Genomic DNA, 26,493 nt, shown 5'->3' on the forward strand with positions numbered 1-26,493 from the left:
GGTGTTAGGAATTGAACCCAAGAGATCTGCTACCCACATTTGTGTTACTTGTGATCTTTTGTACTCTTGCCTTCACTGCTAGTCTTCTCCTTTGCTCGGTATCCGGATGAGAACAACTATGTGTACCCCAGACTGAGCTCTTGTGGAAACTTTATTACTCACACTCTGATTTTCTTGATAAACTGATCCCCTGGTCCTCACAATTCATGAGCATCTTACCGGTAGTACATTTTACTCAGGGAATTCTAAACTCAGTGGCAATGAGTAAGAGACCAGGTTGAGTGTCATATGCTTCCCCTTGCAGGCAGAATTGAATGGTTGAGGATGACAGACCTCTCCTTGTAAAAGGATATTCCAGCTGTGGCCTTTACACTCTGGTCTTCTAGCGTCAGAATTCGTCCTCCATCGTAACTCAGGACTGCTGTTTTCAACTGCTAATCTCTCTATACATGAACTCTTAGAATATACTGGTGTTTGGTAAACTAAACATAATGAGGATGTATAATCTGTCACAGATTTTGGAAGTTAACAAAGGTGAACTCTCGGAAAATTATGCTTTCCTTATAATGTCTTTTGGAAAGCCTCCATTGGGTTATCTTCTACATCTTGAGTCCACTTTGTCTGTCTGTCCTAGGACACCTGGCACTGTATCAGATGAATGTAAATTTCAGGAAGTGCTAATGTTTAGTATCTTAGAGATCTCTTAAAAAATATGGTCCATCAGACTTTTTCTTCTCACTTCCAAAATCTGTGAGGAATGAGAAATGGAAATAATTTAGATCTTACAGAGTTTTAAAAAAACTACAGATATAATTATTTCAAGTAGAATTCCTTTTATCTTAGAAACCTTATACATGTTACTGATCAATCATATGTACTTATGTGATGATATTCTTCTGGAACCCAGAGAGTCTCGCCTGATCCTTTATTATTTCAGTTATTTTAAATGATTTCTCTTGAAATTAGTGCCCCAAAACATTTTAGTTCAGATAGAAATCCTCACTTTAGGAAAATTAAAAGACTGCAATAACAGGAGGATCACTAGATTAAAGATCACTTAAAACAAACAATTTGCAAAGTAACTATAATGTTATTGGTTCTTTCTTCTTACAGGTCTGGATCTGTATAATACAAATTTTAATTTATAAACCTTAATCTAGCTTGAAACATCAAATAACCGTTTTCTTTCGTTTCCCACTTGTTTCTAAAACGTAAAAATGTGAGAAACAATGATATGGTAGCTTTACTTAAAAAATAGTTACATATGTGCCATCTATATAAAGATCCATTTCAATCTCCTAAACCGTTTATAATCTTATTTTCATATTTATAATACTATAAAGTACATATGTTTAGAATAATGACTCCATGATTAGATGGATAGAGATAAATAGGTAAAATAATTCAGGGAAAAAATACTGAAGTTCTCTTATACACTAGACATTACGTTAGGCTCTAGGGATACAAAATAAGTAACACACAGTCTTATTCACACAGAGAAAGATATTCCAAAATGTCAGCCTAAGGAATAAGAGGAAAAGGATTATACAGACCACCTCAAGCTTTTGCCTGATGATGGACAGATATTTAAATGATGGATCACCATGCAAAAGAATATCTCTTCTCCCCTCCTGCTACTCCTAGTACCAATATCATTGTGAAATGATTAAATAAATTTGTAGAGCAAGGAGCATAAAGTCAGAGTTGGGAAACAATATTAAGGAGAAGAAACTACAGATGGAATGATTATCCAGAATCTTCTATTGGTTAAAAATATCCAGTTAAGATTTCCATTCATATATGTATATTTTTGACATGATAATGCATCAACACGGAGTATGAAATTTGGATATTGTTGTTCTTTAAACACCTTTGAAAATTTAGTAAACCTACTTTTTCTGTTCTCATGTTATAATCTAGAATGTTGACTATTCTAATAAATGCGAGTATCATTATGAGTTAAGAGTTCCACTTGTATGCTCTCATATACATTTAGAGCATTAATACTAAGTAGGTTATTATCAGAAATAAAAATTTTGTTTTTCATATCTTCATTTTAATTTTAGGTGAGAAGACATTGTGATTTTTCTCTTTTGGTAACGTTAAAGTTACTATGAATTTTGAGGAATAAAAGTAAACCAATGGAGGGAAAATCTTTTCTATGAGCAGATGGCTTTTGGTGTACCAAGGTTTTGCCATTTGTTTTAGTGCTTAAAATAAACATTATTTATAAAACCACTTACATTTTGATGTTACTTAATGAGGAATATGCATCATTGATTTGACTAGCTTAAGAGGTCATTTAGAACTTGCCCGTTAACAAGCTGTAATCTGCTGAGCACACAATGACTTTGTTTAAAATTATCTATTCAGAGCTGATCAATGACAATAATTGTTTTATACCAATCACTTCTGAAAGTTACTAATTACTTTGAAGGACATGAATACTAGCTTTTCATCTTTTTTTTTTGAAGTCATAACCCATTCACCTTGAAATTAAGAAATGTTATGGAAAAACATCTTGCCTACTCAAAGAACTTTTTTTTTTAATTAGAAGTTTATTTGCTAGTACTAGGATATCAACAGGAAATTTAGGTAAAATTGAAGATGTCATTTGTTCCTGGAATAGAAAGGGTAGTAGAATCTCCACAGTATTCTATCTTATGTCAGTTAGTGATTGTTAAACTGGGCTCTTTACAATATAGGAAATTGGTATCTTCTAAATGAAAGAACATGTACGCATACTTTTCCTTTTTATATAGTACATCCATAAGATATTTCAGTGAAAAGAGCCTGGGCTTTTGTGTAAGACAGAGCTGGGTTTACGTCCTGGCTTTGCCATTTATTCTTTTCACTGGTTAGGTGAACTTGATCAAGTTACTTAACCTGAGTTTCTTCAGTTTTAACATGAAGATTATGCCTCATGCGCCAGGTTATCATGAGAATTAGAGCAGTTAACATAATACCTGGTGCATTCATGAGGTCAATAAATTTTATATCCTTCGCTTCATGGATGGCAGTGTCTTCACCAGTCAAACACCCAGTTTCAACTTTTATCTACTACCTCTAACAAAGCCACTTAAAGATTGATTGACTATACTTTAATGTGGATGACTTAACCATCTCTTGTTCAGTATTTACTTTAATATCCAATTGTGAGTAAAAGGATTTGTCTTGAAAGAGAATTTTAGTCTGCCTTGGAGTAGAGGTCTAAGGAGTTTGGATATTAGAAAATCCCCTGAGAACACAGCAGCTGTGGACGCTCTGGAAGTATTCGGTACTGTTTCTAGTGTTTGCCTGTTTTGAAGTGGGAAGAAGCCCATGGCATTGGCCTCTTTAGGTGTCCTTCCTATTGGCATGGATTTTTGCTTCAATTTTACTTTTGTCCTTTCAGACTTTTTTTCTCAGAATGGGTAGCCACCACTCTAGTGTGATCTAATCAGAAATCAGCAGCTTTCCTTTGTCCTTCTCAGTGCTCCAGCATGCATCTTTTATGTTTTCTGGCACATTTAACCTTATTTTATTTAGAATTTAATGATGTTTTCATGTTATAAGTGGTTCCTCCCTTAACACTATTTGATATCCTAATATTTCCCCATTCTTCCTGAGTCACTTCTATTGCTGATGATGGATTTTGTGTCAGTACTTTTGTTTGAAATGGTTCTCTTCTTTAATACAGGTATTACTGTACATGCAATAAAAGTATGGTGAAATATTTGAAGCTATCCAACTAGCTATATGACTGTAGGCAATTATTTAACGTAAGAATCAATGTCCTCTTCTATCAAATGAGGCTAATAATAATCTCCACCTCAGAATGATACTGTAATGATTAAATTAGATGAGCCAGGAAAATATTCACTTATTTGCATGTATGATTTATATACTTGTACATATTCCAATTGATTATTCTTTTTAATTAGGAAAGTGGTTTGTATCAATTCCTCATCTTTTGTTGTCAGCTGTGATATAATTTTGGTCAAATTAGAGGGAGATAGTTTCTAAAATTAGTATATAACTTTGGAAAATTGATTTTTCTTATTTCATGAACATCTAAACTAAGATCATTTGAAAAATATTTGGAAGGACACATTTTATAACATTGTTACACTAGCTTGCTATTCTATTTGGTTCTATTTCCTAGAATTATTATCTCTGGTTTCATTGTTCTTAATAAGCTGTTTTGCATGTTTTCGATTATTTTAGTCATTCTCATACTGGGAGGTTGACTAAAGTAGTTCTTCAGAATTTTCAGTTTTCTGTATTTCAGGTTGTAAAATACCCTTTAAATGGCCATGTTTTAAAACACAGAAAAATACAGAATTCAAGTAAAACATTTTTCCCGTTTATTTGTATAGATCCTGCATTCAGATTATAAAAAAAAATTAAGCTCAACATATTTAGTTTAAAAAACATAGGCTTGGGGGATAAAGCCCAATGCGCAAATGTAGAATGTCTAAATTAAGCACCCTTTCCTATTAAAAAAAAAATGTTTAGAGAAGGTGTGTGTTCCTAGTTTAGCTAACTGTGCAAAACATTGGAAGGACTTCATATCCAAAAAGAGAATCACTCGTAATATCTGAATAATTCAAAAGTACATGTAAACTGTCATAAAATTTTTGGGAATGAAGTTAAGTAATTTTTTTTCCTTTTTTTTTGCTATTTCTTCTTCCTCTCTCCTTTGATGAAGTTGAGGTGTTTTGTGTGTGTGTGTGTGTGTGTGTGTGTGTGTGTTCCACAAAAATAAGATTATGCACTATTTGTTTTTGCTTTGAGTTTTTCTAATAGAGATTATATTAGCAAAGAATAAATGTAAGGAGGCTGATTTTCATGATTACTAGAGCATAATAAGACATTGAGTAGCCCACTTAAGTGTATTCTCTCAGAGCCCCCATATACTCCTCTCATGTGAAAAAAACCTAGGTACTTTCAACAGAAATATTCATTTATTGAAAATTGCATTTCACTTTGTTCCCAGTTCTATATATGGTAATGGTTTAGAGAATGGGCTCTGAAGTCCTAATGTAATTCCTGGATCCATCACCAATGGCTATGTTATTATAGGGAAGTTATATAACTTCTCTTTTTTAGCAGTTTCCTCATCTGTAAATAAGGTATTTCTCATAGGAGTGTTCTAAAGATTAAATGGCTAAATACAAGTAAAACTCTTAGAATAATGCCTCACATATAATAAAAACTCCATAAATGTTAGTGGTTGTTATTGTTTAAAAAGTATTTAAATGTCATGGTGAAGATATAAGAAAAAATGTTGTTTAAAGATTTTGGAAATTTTAAAATACCATGTGAAAATTTATTTCAGTGAGACCAAATATGATCTTGAAGCCAGTGGATTATGAAAAATTAAACAATCCATTTGGTCAGGAAATAGAAGTGGTAGAGATTGATAAAGCAAATTTTTAATTGTTCGTAGTTAATTTTACATATGGTGTTTGTGAAAAATTATAAATGTTTTAAAATATGATAACCTATAAGTGTGTTCTGTTTCTCAATATTTTATGAATATGAATTCTCGATTTATGAATACAGTTTACATTCGCAACTATATATACTGTTATGCTACTGGAAAAGCCTAAGACTTTATTTGATGTGAGGTATCACCCATCATTACCTTGATTTTGAAGACCGGTTAATGTTTTCACTAAAAATGTTCACAGGTGTATTTTTGTTTACTTCAATAGATTCAGAAGCGATGGCGAGGCTATCGAATTCGGAAATACTGCTTTAATTATTTTTATTTGAAGGAGTACCTGAAGGCTGTTTCAGAGACCAATGATGCAGTTAGGTGAGTGGTCTACTAGTGAAAATTTTAGAAAGGTTACTTAACAGATACTGATCATTACCATACTTAGAAATACTTACTAGAACTCAGTGATATTTTAGGTACAAATTTATTAATAAGGGAGAGATATAGGATTCTATTTATCTTAAAAATTTGTTGTTTTGGTATTTTAAAATATATTGTACTCTTGACTATAAATTAGATTATTTATGTGTACAGTATGCCTATCTTGGTTCTATGAAAAATAGTTTCAGTAAAGTTATCTCATTTTGAGATGGATTTATCTGTAAAATGATTGCATAGATGAACATTTAAGTATGATAAGCCTCACATGGATTTTGAGGAATATGTTCAATAGCAAGAAATTAACCTCTCAAAGGAGAAAATACCATGGAACATAATTAAAATGGACTGCTTTACTGTCAGCTTGTACTTCTTTGAACACATAGAAAGCACCTGGATTTAGGTCATAGGATGATGTTTTTTGTAGATTTATGCAAAGTAAAGCTATTGTAACACTATTCAATCAACTTTACCAAAACTCTAGGTTTTCATATAACTTAAAATATAGTTTTTTCCTCTTATAATATGCTCCATTCTAATAACATGTAGGTGACCATAAGCTTATAATATGTTTAGATGAAGAAGGAAAGAGTAACTAATAACAGTTGCCATTTACGTATTTAATTTTTTTCACATACGTTATCTTACTGCACTCTTAAAATTCTTTGAACTAGAGAGAACAGTGGCACCATAAATTGTTAAAATAAGATTTTGCCTGAGACCCTAAAGCTATATATATTATAAGAAATATCTGAAAACTGATTTTTCCAACTTTTAAATTGGGATAAGTTGTATATATAAGAGGATCTGGTCTTTGGAGATTAAGTGTTGGCTCTTTGTGAAGTTGATTTCTTTGGAAAAGAAGAAGATTTGAGAGGGTTGCAATAGGATTTGGTCAGTTGGAGAAGTTGGAAAACTCAGAAACATGTGGACCACAGCAGACTGCTATTTAATTTCTTGCTTAAGAAATCCAAAGTCCTGGAGATGGGCTGGTTCTCTGCAAATGGACAGCATGAGCCTGTCAGGGGGGGAAAGAGCTGGCAGAATATGCAAGAGAGGGAATTCGAGCAGGGCTAGGACTAAGATAAGACAAGGAAGGCTCGTAAGGCACCAAAACTGAAGAGGTGCTTACTGGCAGGGTCATGCAAATGCCAGCACTGCACTTGTACAACCAAGAGGGCATCCTTAAATTTTACACTGGAGAGGCCTCTCTTACTTCACCCTAGTCCCATCACTGAGTAGGAGAAGGTCCTCAAAGAGACAAATAAGCGAAAGCGGGTTTTGAAAAGGCCTATGTTTCCTATTGGACAAGTATTTCCATTAATCCTTATTTTCTTCCTAGTTTTACTGTGTATATCTTTAGTTACCAAGGAATCTGGTGTATCAGTGCTGACAATTAGCTTTAGTCTGATATTCTTTACCATATTACAGACTTACTCTTTTTTCTACCTCTCTGAGTTTTTAAGTGAGAATAGAAAGCTGGATATAGCAAAAGCTTTTGCATTATCTGCTAATATAATTATATATGAAGTTTTTCCTTTCTGACCTTTTGACATGTTATAAAGTGTATTTTTCTTAATAAATAAAACTGTTGGCCGGTTACAGTATAACTTATTGATGTAATTTACATGATATGGCAGGACTCTGAAAGCCCTTCCTCTTCCTCAGGAGGTCTGGGATGAAAACAGCACAGAGGGTGAGAGATTGTCACGTACTGGGGGATGAGCTGGGCAAAGACTCCCCGGCACTTGAAGGTCTCTCTCTTCCTCTTATGCTCTCACTGGGGCTGCTGGTCCGGAGGACTCTTGTTCCTTGGAGGCCCTATGGACCATAATGTTCACTATCTGGTTGCTATAGCCAAATTCATCATTGTACCTGAAAATGAGTTTAACAGAGTTTTCACTGAGGGCAATGCCAGCCCCTGCATCAAAGGTGGAAGAGTGAGTGTGACAGTTAAAGTTGCAGGAGACAACCTGGTCCTCATTGTAGCCCAGGAAGCCCTTGAGGGGGCCCTCAGATGCCTTCTTGGTGTCATTGTATTTGCATTCTCCAGGCGACAGGTTAGATACATGACTGACACTTATGGGGTGAGGACACAGAAGGCCATGCCAGTGGGCTTCCCATTCAGCTTCGGGATGACCTTACCCACAATCTTGGCGGAGCCAATAGAAGCAAGGATAATGTTCTGGAGTGCTCCTTGGCCATTACACCACAGCTTCCCAGAGGGGCCGAGGGGCCACCTACAGCCTCCTGGGTGGCAGTGATGGTGCAGACTGTGGTCATGAATTACTCCACAGTGCCACGGATGACCTTGGCCAGAGGGTCACACGGTTGGTGGTGCAGGAGGCATTGCTGACATATTTATCGTAGTTCATGCCAATCACAAACATGGGGACATCAGCAGAGAAAATGGCCCTCTTGGCTCCACCCTTCAAGCCCCCACCTTCTCCATAGCAATGAAGACACTACTATGTAGTAATAGACACTACGATGTATTTAGCACCAGCATCACCCCCATTTGATGTTGGCAGGATCTTGTTCCTGGAAGGTAGAGATTGGCTTTTTTCCATTGATAACAAGTTTCTCATTCTCAGCCTTGGCTGTGCCACTGAATTTGCTATGGGTGGACTCATACTGGAACAGGTAGATCATGTAGGTTGAGGTCAATGAAGGTGTCGCTGATGGCAACTGTATCCACTTTGCCAGAGTTAAAAGCAGCCGTATGGCCAGGCACCAAATACGGCCAAATCTGTTTACTGGGACCTTCACCACTGTGTGTCAGGAGTGTGACTGGCACTGCACAAGAATATGGAGCTGTCTGTTGAACTGGGAGGAACAGAGGAGATACACTAATATTAAACCATCATTGTGTGCTAGGAATCTCTTTAACTAAGCCATTGTTATTCTTTTGATTTATTAGTAATTATATCAGTATTTTATATAGGATACTTATATTCACTTTTGTATGTATGATTAGTTATAATTTTCTTTCTCGTGTTAGAATTTATAGGTATTGTTATCAGGGTTTTGCTATATTAGATGAACTATGTGATCATACGGCATGGCATTTGAAAAGGAAAAATACTACCCTGTTTCCTGTCTACTCAATGCTCAATACTTCTAGTCACCAAATGTGTGGGTTATCCATGCCAGGCAATCTCAGACACGAGTTAAGTGTCCTGCAATTTAACTCCATTATCGGGTGGGGGGGGGGGGTGCCTGGGTGGCTCAGTTGGTTAAGCAGCTAACTTTGGCTCAGGTCATGATCTCGCTGTTTGTGAGTTGGAGCCCCACTTTGGGCTTTGTGCTGACAGCTCAGAGCCTGGAGCCTGCTTCGAATTCTGTGCCTCCCTCTTTCTCTGACCCTCCCCTGCTCACACTCTGTGTCTTTCTCTCTCTCTCAAAAATAAATAAACATTAAAAACAAAAAGTAAAATGACTTCTCTGGTGATAGCATCGGATCCCCAGGTTAAGGGCTCAGTCCCACAAGACTCTCATTCCCCATCCCACCCAAACTGCAGATGTCAATTGCCAGTGGTATGTCTCCAGGTTACCCACAACTCCTGTCCAACTTGGCTCCAAATCAGAGATCCATAGGACCTCCTCCTGAAGATCAGTCATTTGCTAGAACTGCTCGAGAACTCAGGAAAACAGTTTATTTACTAGGTTACTGGCTTATTATAAAAGGATACAACTCAGAAATGGTGGAAGAGATGCATAGTGCAAAGATGGGGCAGACCGGCCATCCCTCTGGTACCTCCATGTGTTCAGCAACCCGGAAAATCTCTATAAATTGAGGAATTTTTATGGAAGCTTTCTTAAAAGGAAGCTTGATTAGATCTTTGACCATTAATGATCAACTCAAACTTCAAACCCCTCTCCCCTCCACAGAGGAGAGGTGGAGCCTCTCCACAGAGCCCCTCCACAGAGGCAGAGGGGTGGAGCTAAAAGTCCCAATCTTCTAATCACATGATTGGTTCCCCTGGCAGATAGCCCCCATCCTCATTAGCATTCATTAGTCATCTCACTAACATGCAAAAAGACACCCCTTTGAGGAAATTTCTAGGGTTGTGGAATGGGGTGTTGGGGAAGGGCCAAAGAGTGCTCTGGGGGTGTTAGGAGGTCTCCTTGGGCCAAAGGAGTGCTCTGGGGTGTTAGGAGGGCTCTTTGGCTCAGAGTATAGCCCTGCAGATAGCATGCATGTGTCTCTATTTATGTGAACTGGTTTAGTTTTTGTTGTTTGTTTTGGCAGTGTTGGTCAGTTGCAGGACCCCTTACTGCTTTCATACTCTACTCTTTCTTAGAGGTCTGCAGCAAAGATAGCATTCCTGTGCATTTCCTCATTTAGTCCTACTTCCTCAGCCACTCCCGCGGGTGGTTTAGGAAATCTGCCACAGTCAAGTTTTGCTCTACAATCTTATTATGAGCAAGGAGGGCATTACTGTTTTTCCTCCTCAGAGTATGCCACCTATTTTTACAAATTTTGCATCTGGCAGTCTCAGTCTGAAATCTGCATCTTGAGGTATCTTGTCTCCATGACATCTCTAATCCTGGTTGAATTTTCACTCCTCTTGGTGGCCCTTCTTCATATATATTACCCTTAAGTGTTTCTGATTTTACCGATGATAGGGTTTCCTTTTATTTTCTTATTGCCTTTCTTTTCTTAAGGAAGTTTAAGAGAGGAATGGGTAGAGATAAATTTGCTCCTATCTCAAAATTGGAAATATACAGTTAACTTTCTAAAATAAATCACAATTTATTTCCTTTCTGTTACATACGCGGTTTTGTACATACAACGAAAGTAAGCTATAGGGTACCACAGAGGAAGCACAGAAGAGGAACATCTAAGGCAAAAGTGACTAGTGTGGGTCAGAGTAGGAGGGGGAGCCTAGGGGTTAGGGACATCTCTCAGAGGCTGTGAAGCTGAACCCTGAAGGTTGTGTAGAAATTAGGACATTAGCACAGGAAATGTCACTGAGGTTGATGCGTGGAAGATGAGAGAAGGATCAGCTAAAGATAAATCCAGACATTTGAGCAGGAACCACACCATAACAGGGTGTTTTGGGCCATATTGAAGAGTTTGACTGCTTTTCTGAGAACATCGGAGTAGATGTCCCTTTTAAGAACAGCGGCAGAATGATTATATGTGTATGTTGGCACTCATGTTTGATTGTATTTTTCACAATAGTTATATTTAAGTAGCCTGGTGAGTATTAAAAGCATCATCAGGGTCATTAATTTTATAGAGATAGTATTCTTTTCCTTCTCATAGAAGAACATATGATACATTTGTTTGGATTATTTCTTCACAGTTTTTTTGTTCTTTTTTTCATTGAAAATAATTAGAATCAGGCCTCTAGTTACCTTTTTCTGCATAACAAATTACATGTAAAGTAGCTTAAACTAATGCACACTTATTAGCTCATCATTCTGTCAGCCAGGAGTCTGGGAAGGGCTCCTGGCCAGGGCTCAAGTCTCTTGTGATTCTGCAGTCAAGCTGTCAGTCATACAAGAGCTCAGCTGGGGACAATCCTCAGTCACACGGGCCTCAACTATTCCGGCTGTTGCACTGGCGTCCCTTGGTTTCTTGCCAAATGGGCTTCCCTGTAGGGCAGCTGATAACATGGGAATTGGCAAGTGAACAAGAAGACACAAGAAAACATGAAGACGGAAGCCACATTCTTTTCATAACCTAATATCAGATGTGACGTCTCATCAGCTGTATTCTCTTCATGGGAAGCAAGAGACTGGGTCCATCCTACACTTACAGGGTGGGGATTACACAAAGGGATGAACACAAGAGTGGGGATTGTTAGAGACCCTCTTACAGCATGCTTTCCACACTGTGCCTTGCATATAGAATTTGTTCAATAAACATGTTAATTTTCAGCATTTTGCCTTGGACAAAAGTTACCCTACCATTTACTTAACGGCAGTATTTTTAAGTGATGTCTTTTCAAGATTATATTTCAACTTTAATATTGTATCAAAGCAATTATGATGTATCCTGATTTCTCATACCAGCAAGGATTAAAATGTATAGTTTCTGGGTTTTCTAAAAGAAAATAAAAGATCTAGTGCATTCCTCTATCTTTGGGTGGGGTAAAATTTATAGAACAAAAGTTAATAAAATGTATTTTACATCAGAATATTTTTAATGTTTGTTTATTTTTGAAAGAGACAGACAGAGAGAGAGAGAGAGACAAAGTGGGGGTGGGGAGGGGCAGAGAGCAAGGGAGACACAGAATCCAAAGCAGGCTCCAGGCTCTGAGCTGTCCACACAGAGCCCAACATGGGGCTTGAACCCACAAACTGATATCACGACCTGAGCTGAAGTCGGATCTTTAACCAACTGAGCCACCTTGGTGCCCCTACATCAGAATATGCTTGATTTGAATTATGTAGAATATCAGACAGCATTAGGCTTACCTCTAGTTTATCTGCTGTTTTATTACTAGAAATTTTTTTATATAGTTAATAGTAAAAAAATTTATGTTAAAGTATACAAAAATATATTTTTGTAACTAAGAGAAGACATCACAAAGATAAATGAAATTGATTAATTTGAAATTGGCAGACATGTTCCTTTGTAATATCTAGCCTGATATACAAAAACTTGCCCCAGATTATGAGTAAGAAAATTATAGAATGAAATTAAAAATTAGCTACAGAGTTACAGATTGGTAGCATTAATAAAACATTATTAGCTTGAAGTACAGAATACTGACTTTTTTTGGACAGAAATTTAAGCTAGAAGTAATATATTCCCCCAATTTTAATTCTTCAAGGTAGATTTTGGTGGTTAACACTTTGCAACAATAGCACTGTTTTGAACGTTAATTTGTCATTCATCAAAGTGAATCAAAATCTTTCAGCATGTTGATTTTGTACAGCATGGTTTGGCTACAAAGATTTTCATGGCTGTTATTCTTTCCTATCTTTTAAAGTATCATGGGAGTTTTTTTTTAAAGTATATGTTTATTTTGATTTTTTTGTAATAGCTTTATTGAGATCCAATTAATATCCCATTCCGTTTATCCATTTAAAGTGCAATGTTCCTTAGTGCTTAGTTTATTCACAAAATTGTGCAACTATCACCACAATCAATTTAAAACATTTTTATCTTAAAAAGAAATCCTGTGCCCTTTAGTAGTCACCTCCCCATTTTTCCCAACCCCGCTCAGCCCTAATCTATGTGTTACCTCTAGAGACTTGCGTTTGTGCTCATTTCATATAAATTGAATCTTACAGTGTGGTGGTTTTTTTTTTTTTTTTTGACTGGTTTCTTTCACTTAGCCTGATGTTTTCAAAGTTCATCTCTTTTGTTGCATATAACAATACTACCTTTCTTTTCCTTGCTAATTAATATATCATTCTATGGATAAACCACATATTACTTATCCATTTATCACTCGATGGAATTTGAGTTGTTTCCACTTTTTGACTATCATAAATAATGATGCTATGAACCTTTATACACAGTTTTTGTTTAGACATAGGTTTCCATTGCTCTTGGGTACCTCATGAAAGCTGTAGGGAAACAAGTTTAAGAACTGAGTAGTTAGGAACATTGACTTTGGAATCAGATTGATGTGGATTAGTCATGCCACTTTCTAGTAGTGTGAACTTGAGTGAGTGACTTAATCTTACAGAAATTAGGTTTCTTCATCTGCACATTGGAGCAGCAGTCTTTACTTTGCAGCATTTCTGTGAGGCACACGGTACATGAAACACTGATCATATATTTGACACTCAACAAATAACAGCTATTATCATGAAGGACAAAGTAGAAAGAAAAAGCAAATGTTTGTAAACATGTAATTCCCTATAATGTTATAAAAAAACATTCAATTTTATATTAGGCTATTTTTAAGTCAAAGTAAATAAACATTTTTTTTAAACTAGCTTGTGTATTTTAAGGAATTATAGAGGGGCTCCTGGGTGGCTCAGTTGGTTGACCTTTACACTCTTGATTTTGACTCAGGTCATAATCCCAGGGTCATGGGATAAAGTCTTGCGTCAGGCTCTGCATTGAGCCTGCTTAAGATTCTCTCTCTCTCCCTCTTCCCTCTCATTCTTTCTCTCTCTAAAATCAAATCAAATAAATAAATTTATAGAAACACTAATTGCTGAGTACAATCTAAATCATCAGTGCCTTAAATCATGGCTAAAAATTATCTTTCAGAGAGCTGGAAGGAAAAGCAAAAAATGGAACATAGTACAAAGTCGGGAAAGATGCAATAAATGAATGCATAACATCTCTTTTTTAATGTTTTATTTACTCATTTTGAGAGAGAGAGAGAAAGAGAGAGAGCACAAGCAGGAGAGGGGAAGAGAGAGAGGGAGAGAGAATCCCAAGGAGGCTCCATGCTGCCAGCACAGAACCCAGTGCAGGGCTCAGTCCCACAAACTGTGAGATCATGACCTGAGCTGAGATCAAGAGTCAGACGCTTAACTGACTGAGCCACCAGGCACCCCACAACTTACCTTTTTTAAAAAAAAAAACTTATTTTACCTTTTTAAAGGAAAAAGGAAAATATATCAACATAATACATGCATATTATTAGATATATTGCCTATCACCAAATGTTTAATAGATAAAAGAATTGCTTTGCCATATCCTTACTAGATTCCTAGTTTTAACCACATTTTTCTTTCAGTTATTTCTTTTTACACCAACTGTTTCTAAACTATATACTTACTTGATCTTTTAAATCACTTTCACATAATATGATAAATGAGGATTTAACTCCTGTATTATTTTCATCTCCATTTCCATCTATTTTTAGATAAATCAGTATCAGTGTTTACATGATCATGGTTACAGAAGTAGAGTTCCTTACAAAGGCAATTAATGTAGGATGAATGTATTTACTTTATTCCATTTTTTTAATTAATTTTTCTTATTTTTTTTCTTCTTTCCCATATGCAAATTATATCTGCCATTGATTGTTTTCCAGGTATTCTATCCTATTAGGAAATTCATTAAGTCCCCTTTCCTCTGGGGCCTGCCCTCTTTGTCCTCTCCATCATCCTGTTCCAAACAGACCACATTTTCTTTAGACATGATGCACATTTATTGAGAAGACATCTCTTAACTTTCTTTTATATGCACCAAACTCACTATTTTGTGGATCTGTGATATCTTTTTATGATTTATTTTCTTTTTTTGGAGTAACTGCTATACTAATGTGCATGTAAGACAATTTTGGGAGTCCTTGCTTGTTTTAAATATGTCTTATTCTTTTTTTTTTAAGTTTATTTCTCTTGAGAGAGTATGTAAAGGAGGAGCAAAGAGAGAAGGAGACACAGAGAGAGTTCCAAGCAGGCTTTGCACTGCCAGAGTGGAGCCCAATGTGGGGCTCGAACTCACAAACCATGAGATCATGGCCTGAGCTGAAACCAAGAGTTGGACGCTCAACTGACTGAGCCACCCAGGCTCTCCTAAATATGTCTTGTTCTATCCTGAGACTTCATTAGTAGTTTGACTGGATAAAACATCCTAGATTGTAGATCATTTGCCCTCGGAGTTTTGAAGACAAATGTTCCATTGTTTTCCAATATTCAAAATTGCTAACTACTTATTCATCTGTTTCTCCTTCCTTTGAAAGTGATCTATTTTTTTCAATGCGTGTTAGTTCAAGTCCACAAAGAAGCAACTACTAAGATGTAACCAGATGTATAGGATGTACTGGAGGTTTATTGGAGGGAAGAAGCAGGAGAAGGTGGAGAAAACCTTTAGTCCACAATATCAGTGTGACACCTATGAAAAGAAAGAGAGAAAGAAGAAACATTGGGAAGAGATTGGAACTGCAGTACATTTTCAAGAAGGGCTAATGGGCTGTTCACAAGACAAAGTTACCCTTTGGAGGAGTCTGCTGTCTTGCCAGAATAATCCTACTTCAGTCACTGGCTGAGAGAGGTGTGACCTTGCTATGATCATGTTGGTGGATTCAGTAGTACATTTTTTATGGCCATTGTAGGTTATTTTGAATTTTTTCCCCTAAAGCTTTTGCAATTTTTCAGAATTAGGACTTGTATGGGTATTTTGCACCCATTGTTCTGAGCAACCAATGGATCCTGTAGTTCTAAGATCCTTTCTTACATTATTTCTGAGATAATTTCTTCACTTCTGTTTTCTTCTATTCTTTCTCCATGTGGTTCTTACTGGTTGGATGTTGGACCTCCAGAAGTAATGTGCTAATAAGCTCTTAAACCTTTCTGCCCCTACTCCCTTCAACTTGGGCCTTTGTTTTTCCATTCTATATTTGTGAGAGGCTTCCTTCCTACCCTACTGAAATTTTTATTTTAGCAGTAATTTTTAACTTTCAGTAAATATTGCTACTGTTTGGATCATTTCTTCTTTCATAGCATTCTGTTCTTATAATGAAATATCTCATATTCCTCTAAAAGTGCTAGCACAGTTAAGGTGTTGGCAGGAAGGAGAATCCACCTCAGGATTTATTTCTCAAATAAGGGGAGTTAAATGAAAGGGTGGTTTCAGAAATACAGGCAGGGTTAAGGGCACAGTAAAGGATGATTTGGCATTCAGAGACTGGCAACACTGGGCTGTTGCTACTGCCGGGGCCAAAGGGTTAAGGTGAAGCAATAGCATTAATGGTAATGGGAAGAGCCAAGGGGAAGTTTACGAGCTCCACCCCTGCCACGACCCACACTAGTTAAGGAACGCAGTTCTTGCCAGAAGAGTGTGACACCCACGGGGAGAGGGAAATGAGATAAAAATACCCCCAGTTTCCTCCTGCTGAACTTTAGTCTTCTGCTACACTAAATCCAGCTGAAAATAGCCAAAATAATACAGTTGGTAGAGCTTAGCCTTTTGGGTAGTAGTGCAAGGCACAGAAGTGGGTAGAATGAATTGGGGGTGTAGCAAATGAAAGGTAATCAGCATAGGTAATAACATGAGTTTAGAGTTTTATTCAGTTTCTGTGTTCTCAGTTTCCTCCAGGGTATTTTTAGTTTTTCTTCTTTTTTTTTTTTTCACTTTTATACTAGAATTGGTCCTCACACAAATGTGGGGGGGGGGGGATGTGGGGGAGTGTGTGTGTGTGTTTATACTTGAGGGTGATCAGTGTATCAGTACATAAGCGGATTTTGTTGACCGGTAGGTTTCATTTGCTTTTCAAGTGATTAGTCAGGGAGCCGGTTCCTTTTCCTAGGGCATGACCAAATGCCAGTATGTGGAGGTCTTTCTTTTAGGCTATGTAGTTTCTCCAAAGAAACTTCTGTTGCTTTATGGAGGGAGTAGATGTTATAGCTGCAATTGCATGAGGGTGAGAGAAGGTTTCTTGTGCCTCGCACCCACCAGGTACTATATTCTAAGCCCTATGCTTTTTCTCTAGTTTCTTCAGAGAGCACAACTTGGATCTTTCACCTAAAGTGATTGAAACCTGGATGCTGGCATGCCCAGTGTATATGTGCTGAAGAAACAAAAGCGTGTGGCCATTGTAGATAAGTAGCTCATGGATAAATGCTACATCATAGTAGAACTGAGATGGGATTCTAGATCTTATGATGTCAAGGATAGTGCACTTTCTACTATCTTCCACTATTTTTTGTGTATGCAAAACTAATGAAATGATAGAAAGATCTTAGGAAGTAAAAGTTCCTCATTTGGGGGCGCCTGGGTGGCTCAGTCGGTTGAGCCACTGACTTCAGCTCAGGTCATGATCTCACGGTTTGTGGTTTCGAGCCCCGCGTCACGCTCTGTGCGTCAGGCTCAGAGCCTGGAGCCTGCTTCAGATTCTGTGTCTCCCTCTCTCTCTCTGCCCCTCCCCAACTTGTGCTCTGTGTGTCTCTCTCAAAAATAAATAAACATTAAAAAAAATTTTTTTTAAAGTTCCTTATTTGGACTACATTTGGTGCATAAATTCTGGATGCCACTATTTTTGGTGAACATTAACCAAAAAATCTGCGTCCAGGATAAAACAACCTGGAATATTAGGTGTTAGAAAAAAAGGGGAAAAAATTAAGGCAAACAGGTAGATTACAGTGCAACATGAAAAACATATTTCCAATAATTAGAGCTATTTGGGAAAGGCTGACTTGTGAGGTATAAAACGTCTGATAGAAAGATTCAACTAAAATGACTTGCGGAGAAAGGATTTCTGAATTTGATGACAAACTAGAAGATTTCTAATTTCCCTTTAAATCTGATATATTTGTTTAACCTGGTGATACATTAAAAATTTTTTTAATATTTACTTATTTTTAAGAGAGAGAGAGAGAGCACACGCATGAGTGGGGGAGGGGCAGAGAGAGGGAGACAGAATCTGAAACAGGCTTCAGGCTCTGAGCTGTCAGCACAGAGCCCGACGTGGGGCTCAAACTCACGGACCGCAGGATCATGACCTGAGCCGAAGTCGGACGCTTAACTGACTGAGCCACCCAGGCACCCCTAACCTGGTAATACATTTAAAAGGCACAAATCTATGTATTTATTTACCTCAAAACCCAGAGTACTTTGAATTTTATAAATTTATAAACTGCTAGAAGAATTTAAATGAACCTAATCTATGGCATAAGGGATTCACGATAAAGTATATGGTATAAAATTATCACTTACCGTGACCCTGTGACCAAGATGGATACGATAATACATGTAAATCAAGATATATATGTAGATATATATATGCACATATTATTATTATGTATTTAAAACCCTCAATCTAAAGTCTATCATAAAAATTTAAAAATATTTATAGTACTAAATATATTATTGAAATATATACTCCTGAAACATAAAGGCTGCCTTGCATTCCCATTGGTAGAAAAAGTTTTCCCAGAGGTGACAGCACCGTCTCAAATCACTAAATTGAGTCCTTCATAGTTTTGGAGAAGAATGACTAATGGATTTATCATTAATAGGCCCATCATTCTAATTTTAATATTTTATTTAAGAGTTCTTGGATTCATTGACATGCTTGCCAAAATACTAAATCGGAGAAGGGATGGCTATGAAAACGCTTTTTTGACTTTTATGAAATGACATGTGTAAAAACAGCCTCCAGTTGTTTCAGGATCCCTGCGCAGCTCTTCTGTATTGATATGAGCTGGGCCGTGTGCTTGGTTTCCTTGGTTATTCCGAAATCCATACATCCATACTCTTAACGTGGCGTATTAAAAACTGACTTTCTGTTCTTTGCCTATTGCTATTATTGACATGTGAACAACTTCCAGTTGAACAATGAGAAATTCTTGGTTTCTAAACCTCGGAGTTCCTCTCTCAATGTTGTATTTCCTGTTAAACTATCAGTGTTTGTTCCCAATGAAGATGGTCACCATCCAGAACTCACAGCTAACAGCTTGCCGTTTCAAAATATTTATATCAATATTTGTGTTAAATGCTGTCTTTGTAGTCTGCCAATTTGCATTTGTTTTCAAGGATAAAGCAAAAAATGTGGAGTGATTTTTATGAATATTCATCTAGTTTCTAGGAAACTCAATTCGAAAGATTTGAGCATAATCTCTCATCTTTATGGTGGTTATCTGGGACCCTCAATATGACCACCATTATACTGTTTAAGTAATCTTTCTCTGGCATAAAAACATACAGAGTCAACAAATGTGTTAGGCTAATGACAAAACTGAAGAACATTGAGATCATTTAACGTTGTGTATCAGGGAAAACACAGTACTAAAGAGATTTCTAGTTCTCTGGAGTTGAAGACTTAATACATTAAACTATCTAGGCAGCACATTTCCAATTGTGCTTTAATTGACAAAGAAATAGAAACATGAGGGCAATAACATGTCTTCTCAGACTGGTAACATCACAACCCCCCGAAATCAAAGTAGGAGCTATTAGAGTAAAAACCTACAGAGTAGTGTTGGTATTGGCCTTCTGTATGCTGTCACATATGGATTCTTCAAAACTTGTACCAACTTCATTCTAAAGTTAGAATTAGGGGCGCCTGGGTGGCTCAGTCAGTTGAGCGTCCGACTTTGGCTCAGGTCATGATCTCGCGGTCTGTGAGTTCGAGCCCCGCGTCGGGCTCTGTGCTGACAGCTCGGAGCCTGGAGCCTGCTTCGGATTCTGTGCCTCCCTCTCTCTCTGCCCCTCCCCCGCTCATGCTCTGTCTCTCTCTGTCAAAAATAAATAAACGTTAAAAAAAATGAAAAAATATAAAGTTAAAATTAATATGGGAAAATGCTAATGTAAGAAATAAGATCTGGAATATATGTAGTCTATCCATGTTAGGTACATACTTGGTAATAACTTCCTTTTTACACACATGCACAATGTAGACAAAAAGCATTATAACTGAGTGGTTAAGTGGTACAAAACATAAAAAAAATATTTAATTACAGACTCATCAAGAATGTCTGGCTGTTAGTATATCACATCTATGTGGTTTTGGTAAATAACAATCACAAAAAGATCAATCTGGTATGTAGTAATCAGAAATGTCATGAGTATCAAGCTAAAAATTTATATGGACAAATTCAGACATTGTAAGCAATGACAAACTCAGTAAATAGACTAATCACTAAATTATATTTACTAAGCACCTATTGTGTGCATGCTGTTTTGTATGTTATCTATCTATACAAACTTTTTGGGGGATGTATATTATTATATTTTGAAGGTGAAAAACTAAAACTCAGAGTTTAAGTAATTTGGGTAAGCTCATACAATTAGGTAGTGGTAGATTTGGAGATTAAACTCCGTATTTTTAAAAAATCAAAACAGATAGCCTCTTTGTACTTTTGAATTATTGCCAGTTGTATCAGCCATGTTTCAGTTGTGACATATAGCATCCCATTACAAACCTCTTATGAATGAATTGCCTTCTCTGCTGCTGGGGGTAGAAAATGAGAAACTTACTTTCTTAGACTTTCTTGCGCTCAAGTACCATATGACTTGGTCATGCCCAATGAAATTAAGTATTAAAAGTAATAGAACTAAATGAGAATTTGACTATTGGAGACAATTTTGTGTCAGATTAAAAACCATTATTATGTAGTGTTAAATATATTTTCAAATCCCTTCTGTTCTACCATGTGATATAGATCATTAACAATCGAGGCCGTGGCATTAATTGAAATAGTAGGTGCATTTCACAATATTGGTGTATGCTGCCTCCTTACCTCTTTCAGCAAATTTCTATGAGAAATAGATGAACTTGGACTAGACGTAGCTAGTCTGCAAGCAGAGATGGAAGGTATTTACTGCTTTGCTAAGGGAAGTGCTCTCTGTGTGCAGTTTGTATTTAATGAGAATCTTACCATTTGGAACCTTGTGGTATTGTAAAACCCAACTAGCCCTGTACTTCAAACTGATGTGGTTACTAGCACTGGCTAGGTAGAGTAGGACCTTAGTTGGAGATAACCACCAGGCCTTGATAGGCATGTGAGCCCAAGAAAAATATCAGAATAAAGATATTATCTTGTCTGATAATGGCTAAGAATTCAGACCAACCATCCTCATAACGACACCTAAACATCAAAGAGCTGTCAACATGGTAATTTACTGGTCAAAATGTGAAAGATGAGAACTCAGAGATATAAGTCTACAATCAAAAGCTGCTTTTGCCTTGAAGGCATTTGCCTATCTGAAAGAACATTTGCCTAACTTTAAAAATAAATGTAAAGGAAGGAAAGAAGGAAGCAAGGAGAGAAGGAAGGAAGGAGGTAAAGAAGGAGAGAAGAAAGAAAGAAGGAAAAGGAAGGAGGGAAGGAAGCAAGGAAGAAGGAAGGAAGGAAGGAAGGAAGGAAGGAAGGAAGGAAGGAGGGAAGGAGGGAAGGAAGCAAGGAAGGAAGTACTGTGCTTTTGGTAGCCTTGCAGGATCAAGAGTAAAACAAATTCTAAGTCAGGGCAACCAAAGGTAGGAATTCTGATTAACCTCCCCTTGTTCGTTCATCCAAAATCCACAAAAGTCTTAACCTTTGAGTAAGTGGAAACAGACTAGCCTAATGAGAGATTTGCAGTCAGACTTCTACTTACCTGAGCAATTCAGGGAATCTCAAGTCTTGAATTTGAACACAGAAGCTCTTAAAGTAATACTGACCAAGGAAGCTGGCAAAATCTTATGAAAAGCCTAAGAGAGGATGCCATATCTCTAGGCCTAAAATTATCCTTACAAATCAGTTTTCAAATGCATTGACCTGCATAGTAAAAGTACCGGGGACTTAGGAAAAGAGGAAATCATGAATGAGAAGTAGTAAGTAAGTAAGTGAGTAAATAAATAAATAAATAAATAAATAAAACAGGATCACAAAGCTTTAGTATTGGAATTATCAGAATCAGACTATATGCCAGCCAAATTTATTATATTTAAAGAATAAAATCCAAGCCAGAAAAATTTGTCAGGTTGGTGAATTGCAGTCTTGCAACCCAGTCTATTGTTTTGGATGAATAGAAGCCCTGGAGGGTAAAGACTGAGTAAGTAGCCGAGCATAGAAGCCAGTATCTAAGGCCATAAATCTGTAGGCCTGAAAACTATGTCTAGGCAAGATCCTTGGTTGTGGTTACTTGCTCATGGAAACTGACCAGAAGCAAAGAAACCAGAAGCCTCTGTATTGTCAAGGGTGCTTGGTGCTAAAGGAATTCTAACCTGGCCAGCTGCAGCCTACCCTCAAGCTTACATGAGGTTCCTAAATTTGTACCAACAGGCTGTTAGTGGGCCACCAGAGTGGTGCAGTCCCCCGGAAGTTTATCATCTCCAATGCCTACTTCATGTGTGGTCATGGAGTATAGTAGACCAGGAATATTCTGTTTGTCTGCTCAAGGAACTACACCTCCCATAGAGACTCTTCACTATACCTATGTAAAAGGATTTAACACTTGCTAGGGATCAGTAACTGCTGTTTCTTGTCCATTTTCCATTTATCCTAATGAAAGGTTGTTACTGTGTTTAATTCAATCCTTCTCTACCATTGAGTGCTGGATGTGTTGAAGGAAGATAATTTGTAAGTTAGTTTAGTTGACAGAGATACCCAGACCTGATGGACAGGTCTGCCCATGACTTTAAGGTGAAACATGCTGAGCTTTTATTTTTTTCTGTGATTATAGTTATCGATAATTTCTTTTTTGATTTCTTTGTATGACTTTAAAAAGAGTCACCCATATTTCTTTTGATATTGTCGGGTGTCTTCTGTAACTTTCAATATTGAATCCAATGGAATCTACTTAATATAAGGAGTAAATTTGAAATTTGGCTTAAGATTTTTTAAATGGGTAACAGGTTATTGCAAAAGTATTTATTAAGTAATTCAATTATCTTTCACTAGTAAGTGTCATGTAGTCACATACTAAGTCCTCACATGTACCCAGGTATATCTTTTGAGTGTTGATGCCATTTGATTTATCTGTCTCTTATAATGCTGTATAGTATTACATGGCTTAAATACCTATTTTGGTATTTCAGAAGATGCTGAGCTATTTTCGTTCTTCAGAAGATGCTGTGGCTCTTTTTTCTTAATTTTCATCCAACTAAATTATAAATCATTTTAGTATGTCTCAAAAATATCAAATTGGAATTCTAAATGGATTTAAATTAAATTTGTAGAATAGAACAGGGGAAAATAATACTTTCATAATTTGAGTTATCCTATTAAGGAATGAAGTATATCTCTTCATTTATGTGGACATTTAAAAAATGTTCATCAGTAAAATTTTATTATTTTCTTAATACAAGGTCTACATATTTTTTACTAACTTTTTTTTCCTTGGAATTTCATACTTTTATGTTATATTTGCTAATGGTGTGTTCTCTTCCATTTTCTAAGTTACTGTGTTGTTTTTTTTATTTTAATTCCAGTGTGGTTAACATACAGTGTTAGAGTAGTTTCAAGTGTACAATGTAGTGCATTAGCAATTTCATATGTCACTCAGTGCTCCTCAAGAGAGGTGTACTCTTAATCCCCCTCACCTCTGTCACCCATCCCGTCCACCCACCTCCCTTCTTGTAACCATCTGTTTGTTCTCTATACTTAAGAGTCTGTTTTTTGGTTTGTCTCTTTTTTCCCCCACTTTGTTCTTTTGTTTTGTTTCTTAAATCCCACATATGAGTGAGATCATATGGTATTTGTCTTTCTCTGACTTATTTCGCTTAGCATAATACTCTTTAAGCAGAAGGCACAGTCCTTTTTTTTTAATGTTTATTTTTGAGAGAGAGAGAGAGAGAGAGAGAGAGAGAGAGAGAGAGAGAGGGAGGGAGGGAGGGAGGGAGAGAGAGAGTGGGTGTGAGCAGGGGAGGGGCAGAGAGAGAGGGAGACACAGAATCTGAAGCAGGCTCCAGGCTCGACATGGGGCTCAAACTCACCTCGTCACCTGAGATGAGGTCAGACACTTAACCCACTGAACCACCCAGGTGTCCCTCACTTAGCATAATACTCTAATACTTTCTGGATCCATCCATGTTGTTCAAAATGGCAAGATTTCATTCCTTTTTTGGCTGAATAATACTACATTGTGTGGGTGTGGATGTGTGGGTGTCACATCATTTTTATTCACTCATCTACCAGTGGACACTTGGCTGCTTCCATAATTTGGCCATTGTAAATAATGCTGCTATAAACATAGGGTGCATATATCCCTTCGAATTAGTGTTTTCATATTCTTTGGGTAGACACACAGTGATGCAATTACTGGTGGTGCAATTATAGGGTGCTTCTATTTTTAATTTTTTGAGGAACGTCCATACTGTCTCCACAGTGGTTCTACCAGTTTTCATTCCCACTAACAGTACAGGAGGATTCTTTTTCTCCACATCCTTGCCAACACTTGTTATTTCTTGAGTTTTTGATTTTAGCTATTCTGACAGGTGTGAAGTGATATGTCATTGTGGTTTTGATTTGTATTTCCCTGATGATGAGTGATGTTGAGCATCTTTTCATATGTCTGTTGACCATCTGGATGTCTTCATTGGAGAGATGTCTGTTCATGTCTTTGGCCCATTTTTTAATTGGACTCTTTGTTGTTTTGCTTTGTTTTTTTTGGTGTTGAGTTGTATAAATTTTGTATGTTTTGAACACTGGCCCTTTATAAGATATGCCATTTGCAAATATATTTTCCCCTTACATAGGTTGCCTTTTAGTTTTTTTTTTTTTTATTGTTTCTTTAATTGTGCAGGAGCTTTTTATCCTGACTTAGTCTCAATAGTTTGTTTTTATTTCTCTTGCCTCAGGAGACATATCTAGAAAGATGTTGCTATGGCCAATGTCAGAGAAATTTCTGCCTGTGCTGTCTTCTAGGATTCTTACAGTTTCAGGTCTCACATTTAAGCCCTTAATCCATTTTGAGTTTATTTTTGTGTATGCTGGAAGAAAGTGTCCTAGTTTCATTTTTTTGCATGTAACTGTCCGGTTTTCCCAACACTATTACTTGAAATATTGTCTTTTTTCCTTTGCATGTTCTTGCCTCCTTTGTTGAAGATTTACCATACATTTGTGGGTTGGTTTCTTGGCTTTATATTCTTTTCCATTTATCTATGTGTCTATTTTTGTACTAATATCATACCATTTTGATTACTATAGTTCTATAATATAAATTGAAGTATGGAATTATGATACCTCTAGTTTTGTTTTTCATTTTCAAGGTTTCTTTGGGTATTTGGGGTCTTTTGTGGCTCCATACAAATTTTAGGATCGTTTGTTCTAGTTTGTGAAAATGCTATTAGTATTTTGATAGGAATTGCATTAAGTCTGTAGGTTACTTTGAGTACTATAGTACTTTGAGTACTATAATACTTTGAGTACTTTGAGTACTTTGAGTACTATAGTTTAACAATATTTGTCCTAATCCATGAGCATGGAATAACTATTCATTTCTTTGTGTTGTTTTCAATTTCTATCATCACTGTGTTTTTTTTTAATGTTTATTTTTGAGAAACAGAGAGAGAGAGAGAGAGAATGCATGAGGAGGGGAGGGGTAGAGAGAGAGGGAGACAGAGGATCCAAAGCAGGCTATGCACTGGCAGCAGAGAGCCTGATGCGGGGCTGGAACCCATGAACTGTGAGATTATGTCCTGAGCTGAAGTCGGATGCTTAACCAACTGAGCCACCTAGGTGCCCCTCTTTCATCAATGTTTTATAGTTTCCAGAGTACATGTCTTTCACCTCTTTGGTTAGGTTTATTCCTAGGTGTTATTATTTTTGATGCAACTGTGAATGAAATGTTTAAATTTCTCTTTCTGCTACTTTATTATTAGTGTACAGAAATGCAATGGATTTCTGTACATTGATTTTGTATCCTGCGACTTTACTGAATTTGTTTATCAGTTCTAATATTTTTTTGGTTGAGTCTTTCAGGTTTTCTATGTATAGTATCATGTCATCTGCAAATAGTAAAAGTTTTACTTCGTTCTTACCAATTCATATGACTTTTACCTATTTTTTGTTATTGTAAGATTGCTGTGGCTAGGATTTTCAGTACTATGTTGGATAAAAGTGGCGTGAGTGGAGATCCCTGTCTTGTTCCTGACCTCAGGGGAAAAGCTCTGTTTTTCTTCATTGGGTATGATGTTAGCTGTGGGTTTTTCATATATGACCTTTATTATGTTAAGGTGTGTTCCCTCTAAACTGACTTTGTGGGGGGTTTTTATCATGAATGAATGTTTTACTTTGTCAAATGCCTTTTCTATATTTATTGAAATGATCATATGGTTTTC

The 26,493-nt window shown here is 36.7% G+C and overlaps 1 protein-coding gene across 3 annotated transcripts in view; it reads left to right on the plus strand.

Annotated features, from left to right (window-relative positions):
• Positions 1 to 26,493, plus strand: part of SPATA17 (spermatogenesis associated 17) — a 204,961-nt gene that overhangs the window by 31,228 nt on the left and 147,240 nt on the right. For all 3 annotated transcript variants that reach the window (XM_047840794.1, XM_047840793.1, XM_047840795.1), the window contains exon 5: positions 5,700 to 5,803. In XM_047840794.1, coding sequence (XP_047696750.1) covers positions 5,700 to 5,803 — 104 coding nt within the window. The remainder of the gene's footprint in view (positions 1 to 5,699; positions 5,804 to 26,493) is intronic.

Source organism: Prionailurus viverrinus, chromosome F1 (assembly GCF_022837055.1).
Source record: "Prionailurus viverrinus isolate Anna chromosome F1, UM_Priviv_1.0, whole genome shotgun sequence".
In the NCBI taxonomy this organism is placed as follows: Eukaryota; Metazoa; Chordata; class Mammalia; order Carnivora; family Felidae; genus Prionailurus; species Prionailurus viverrinus.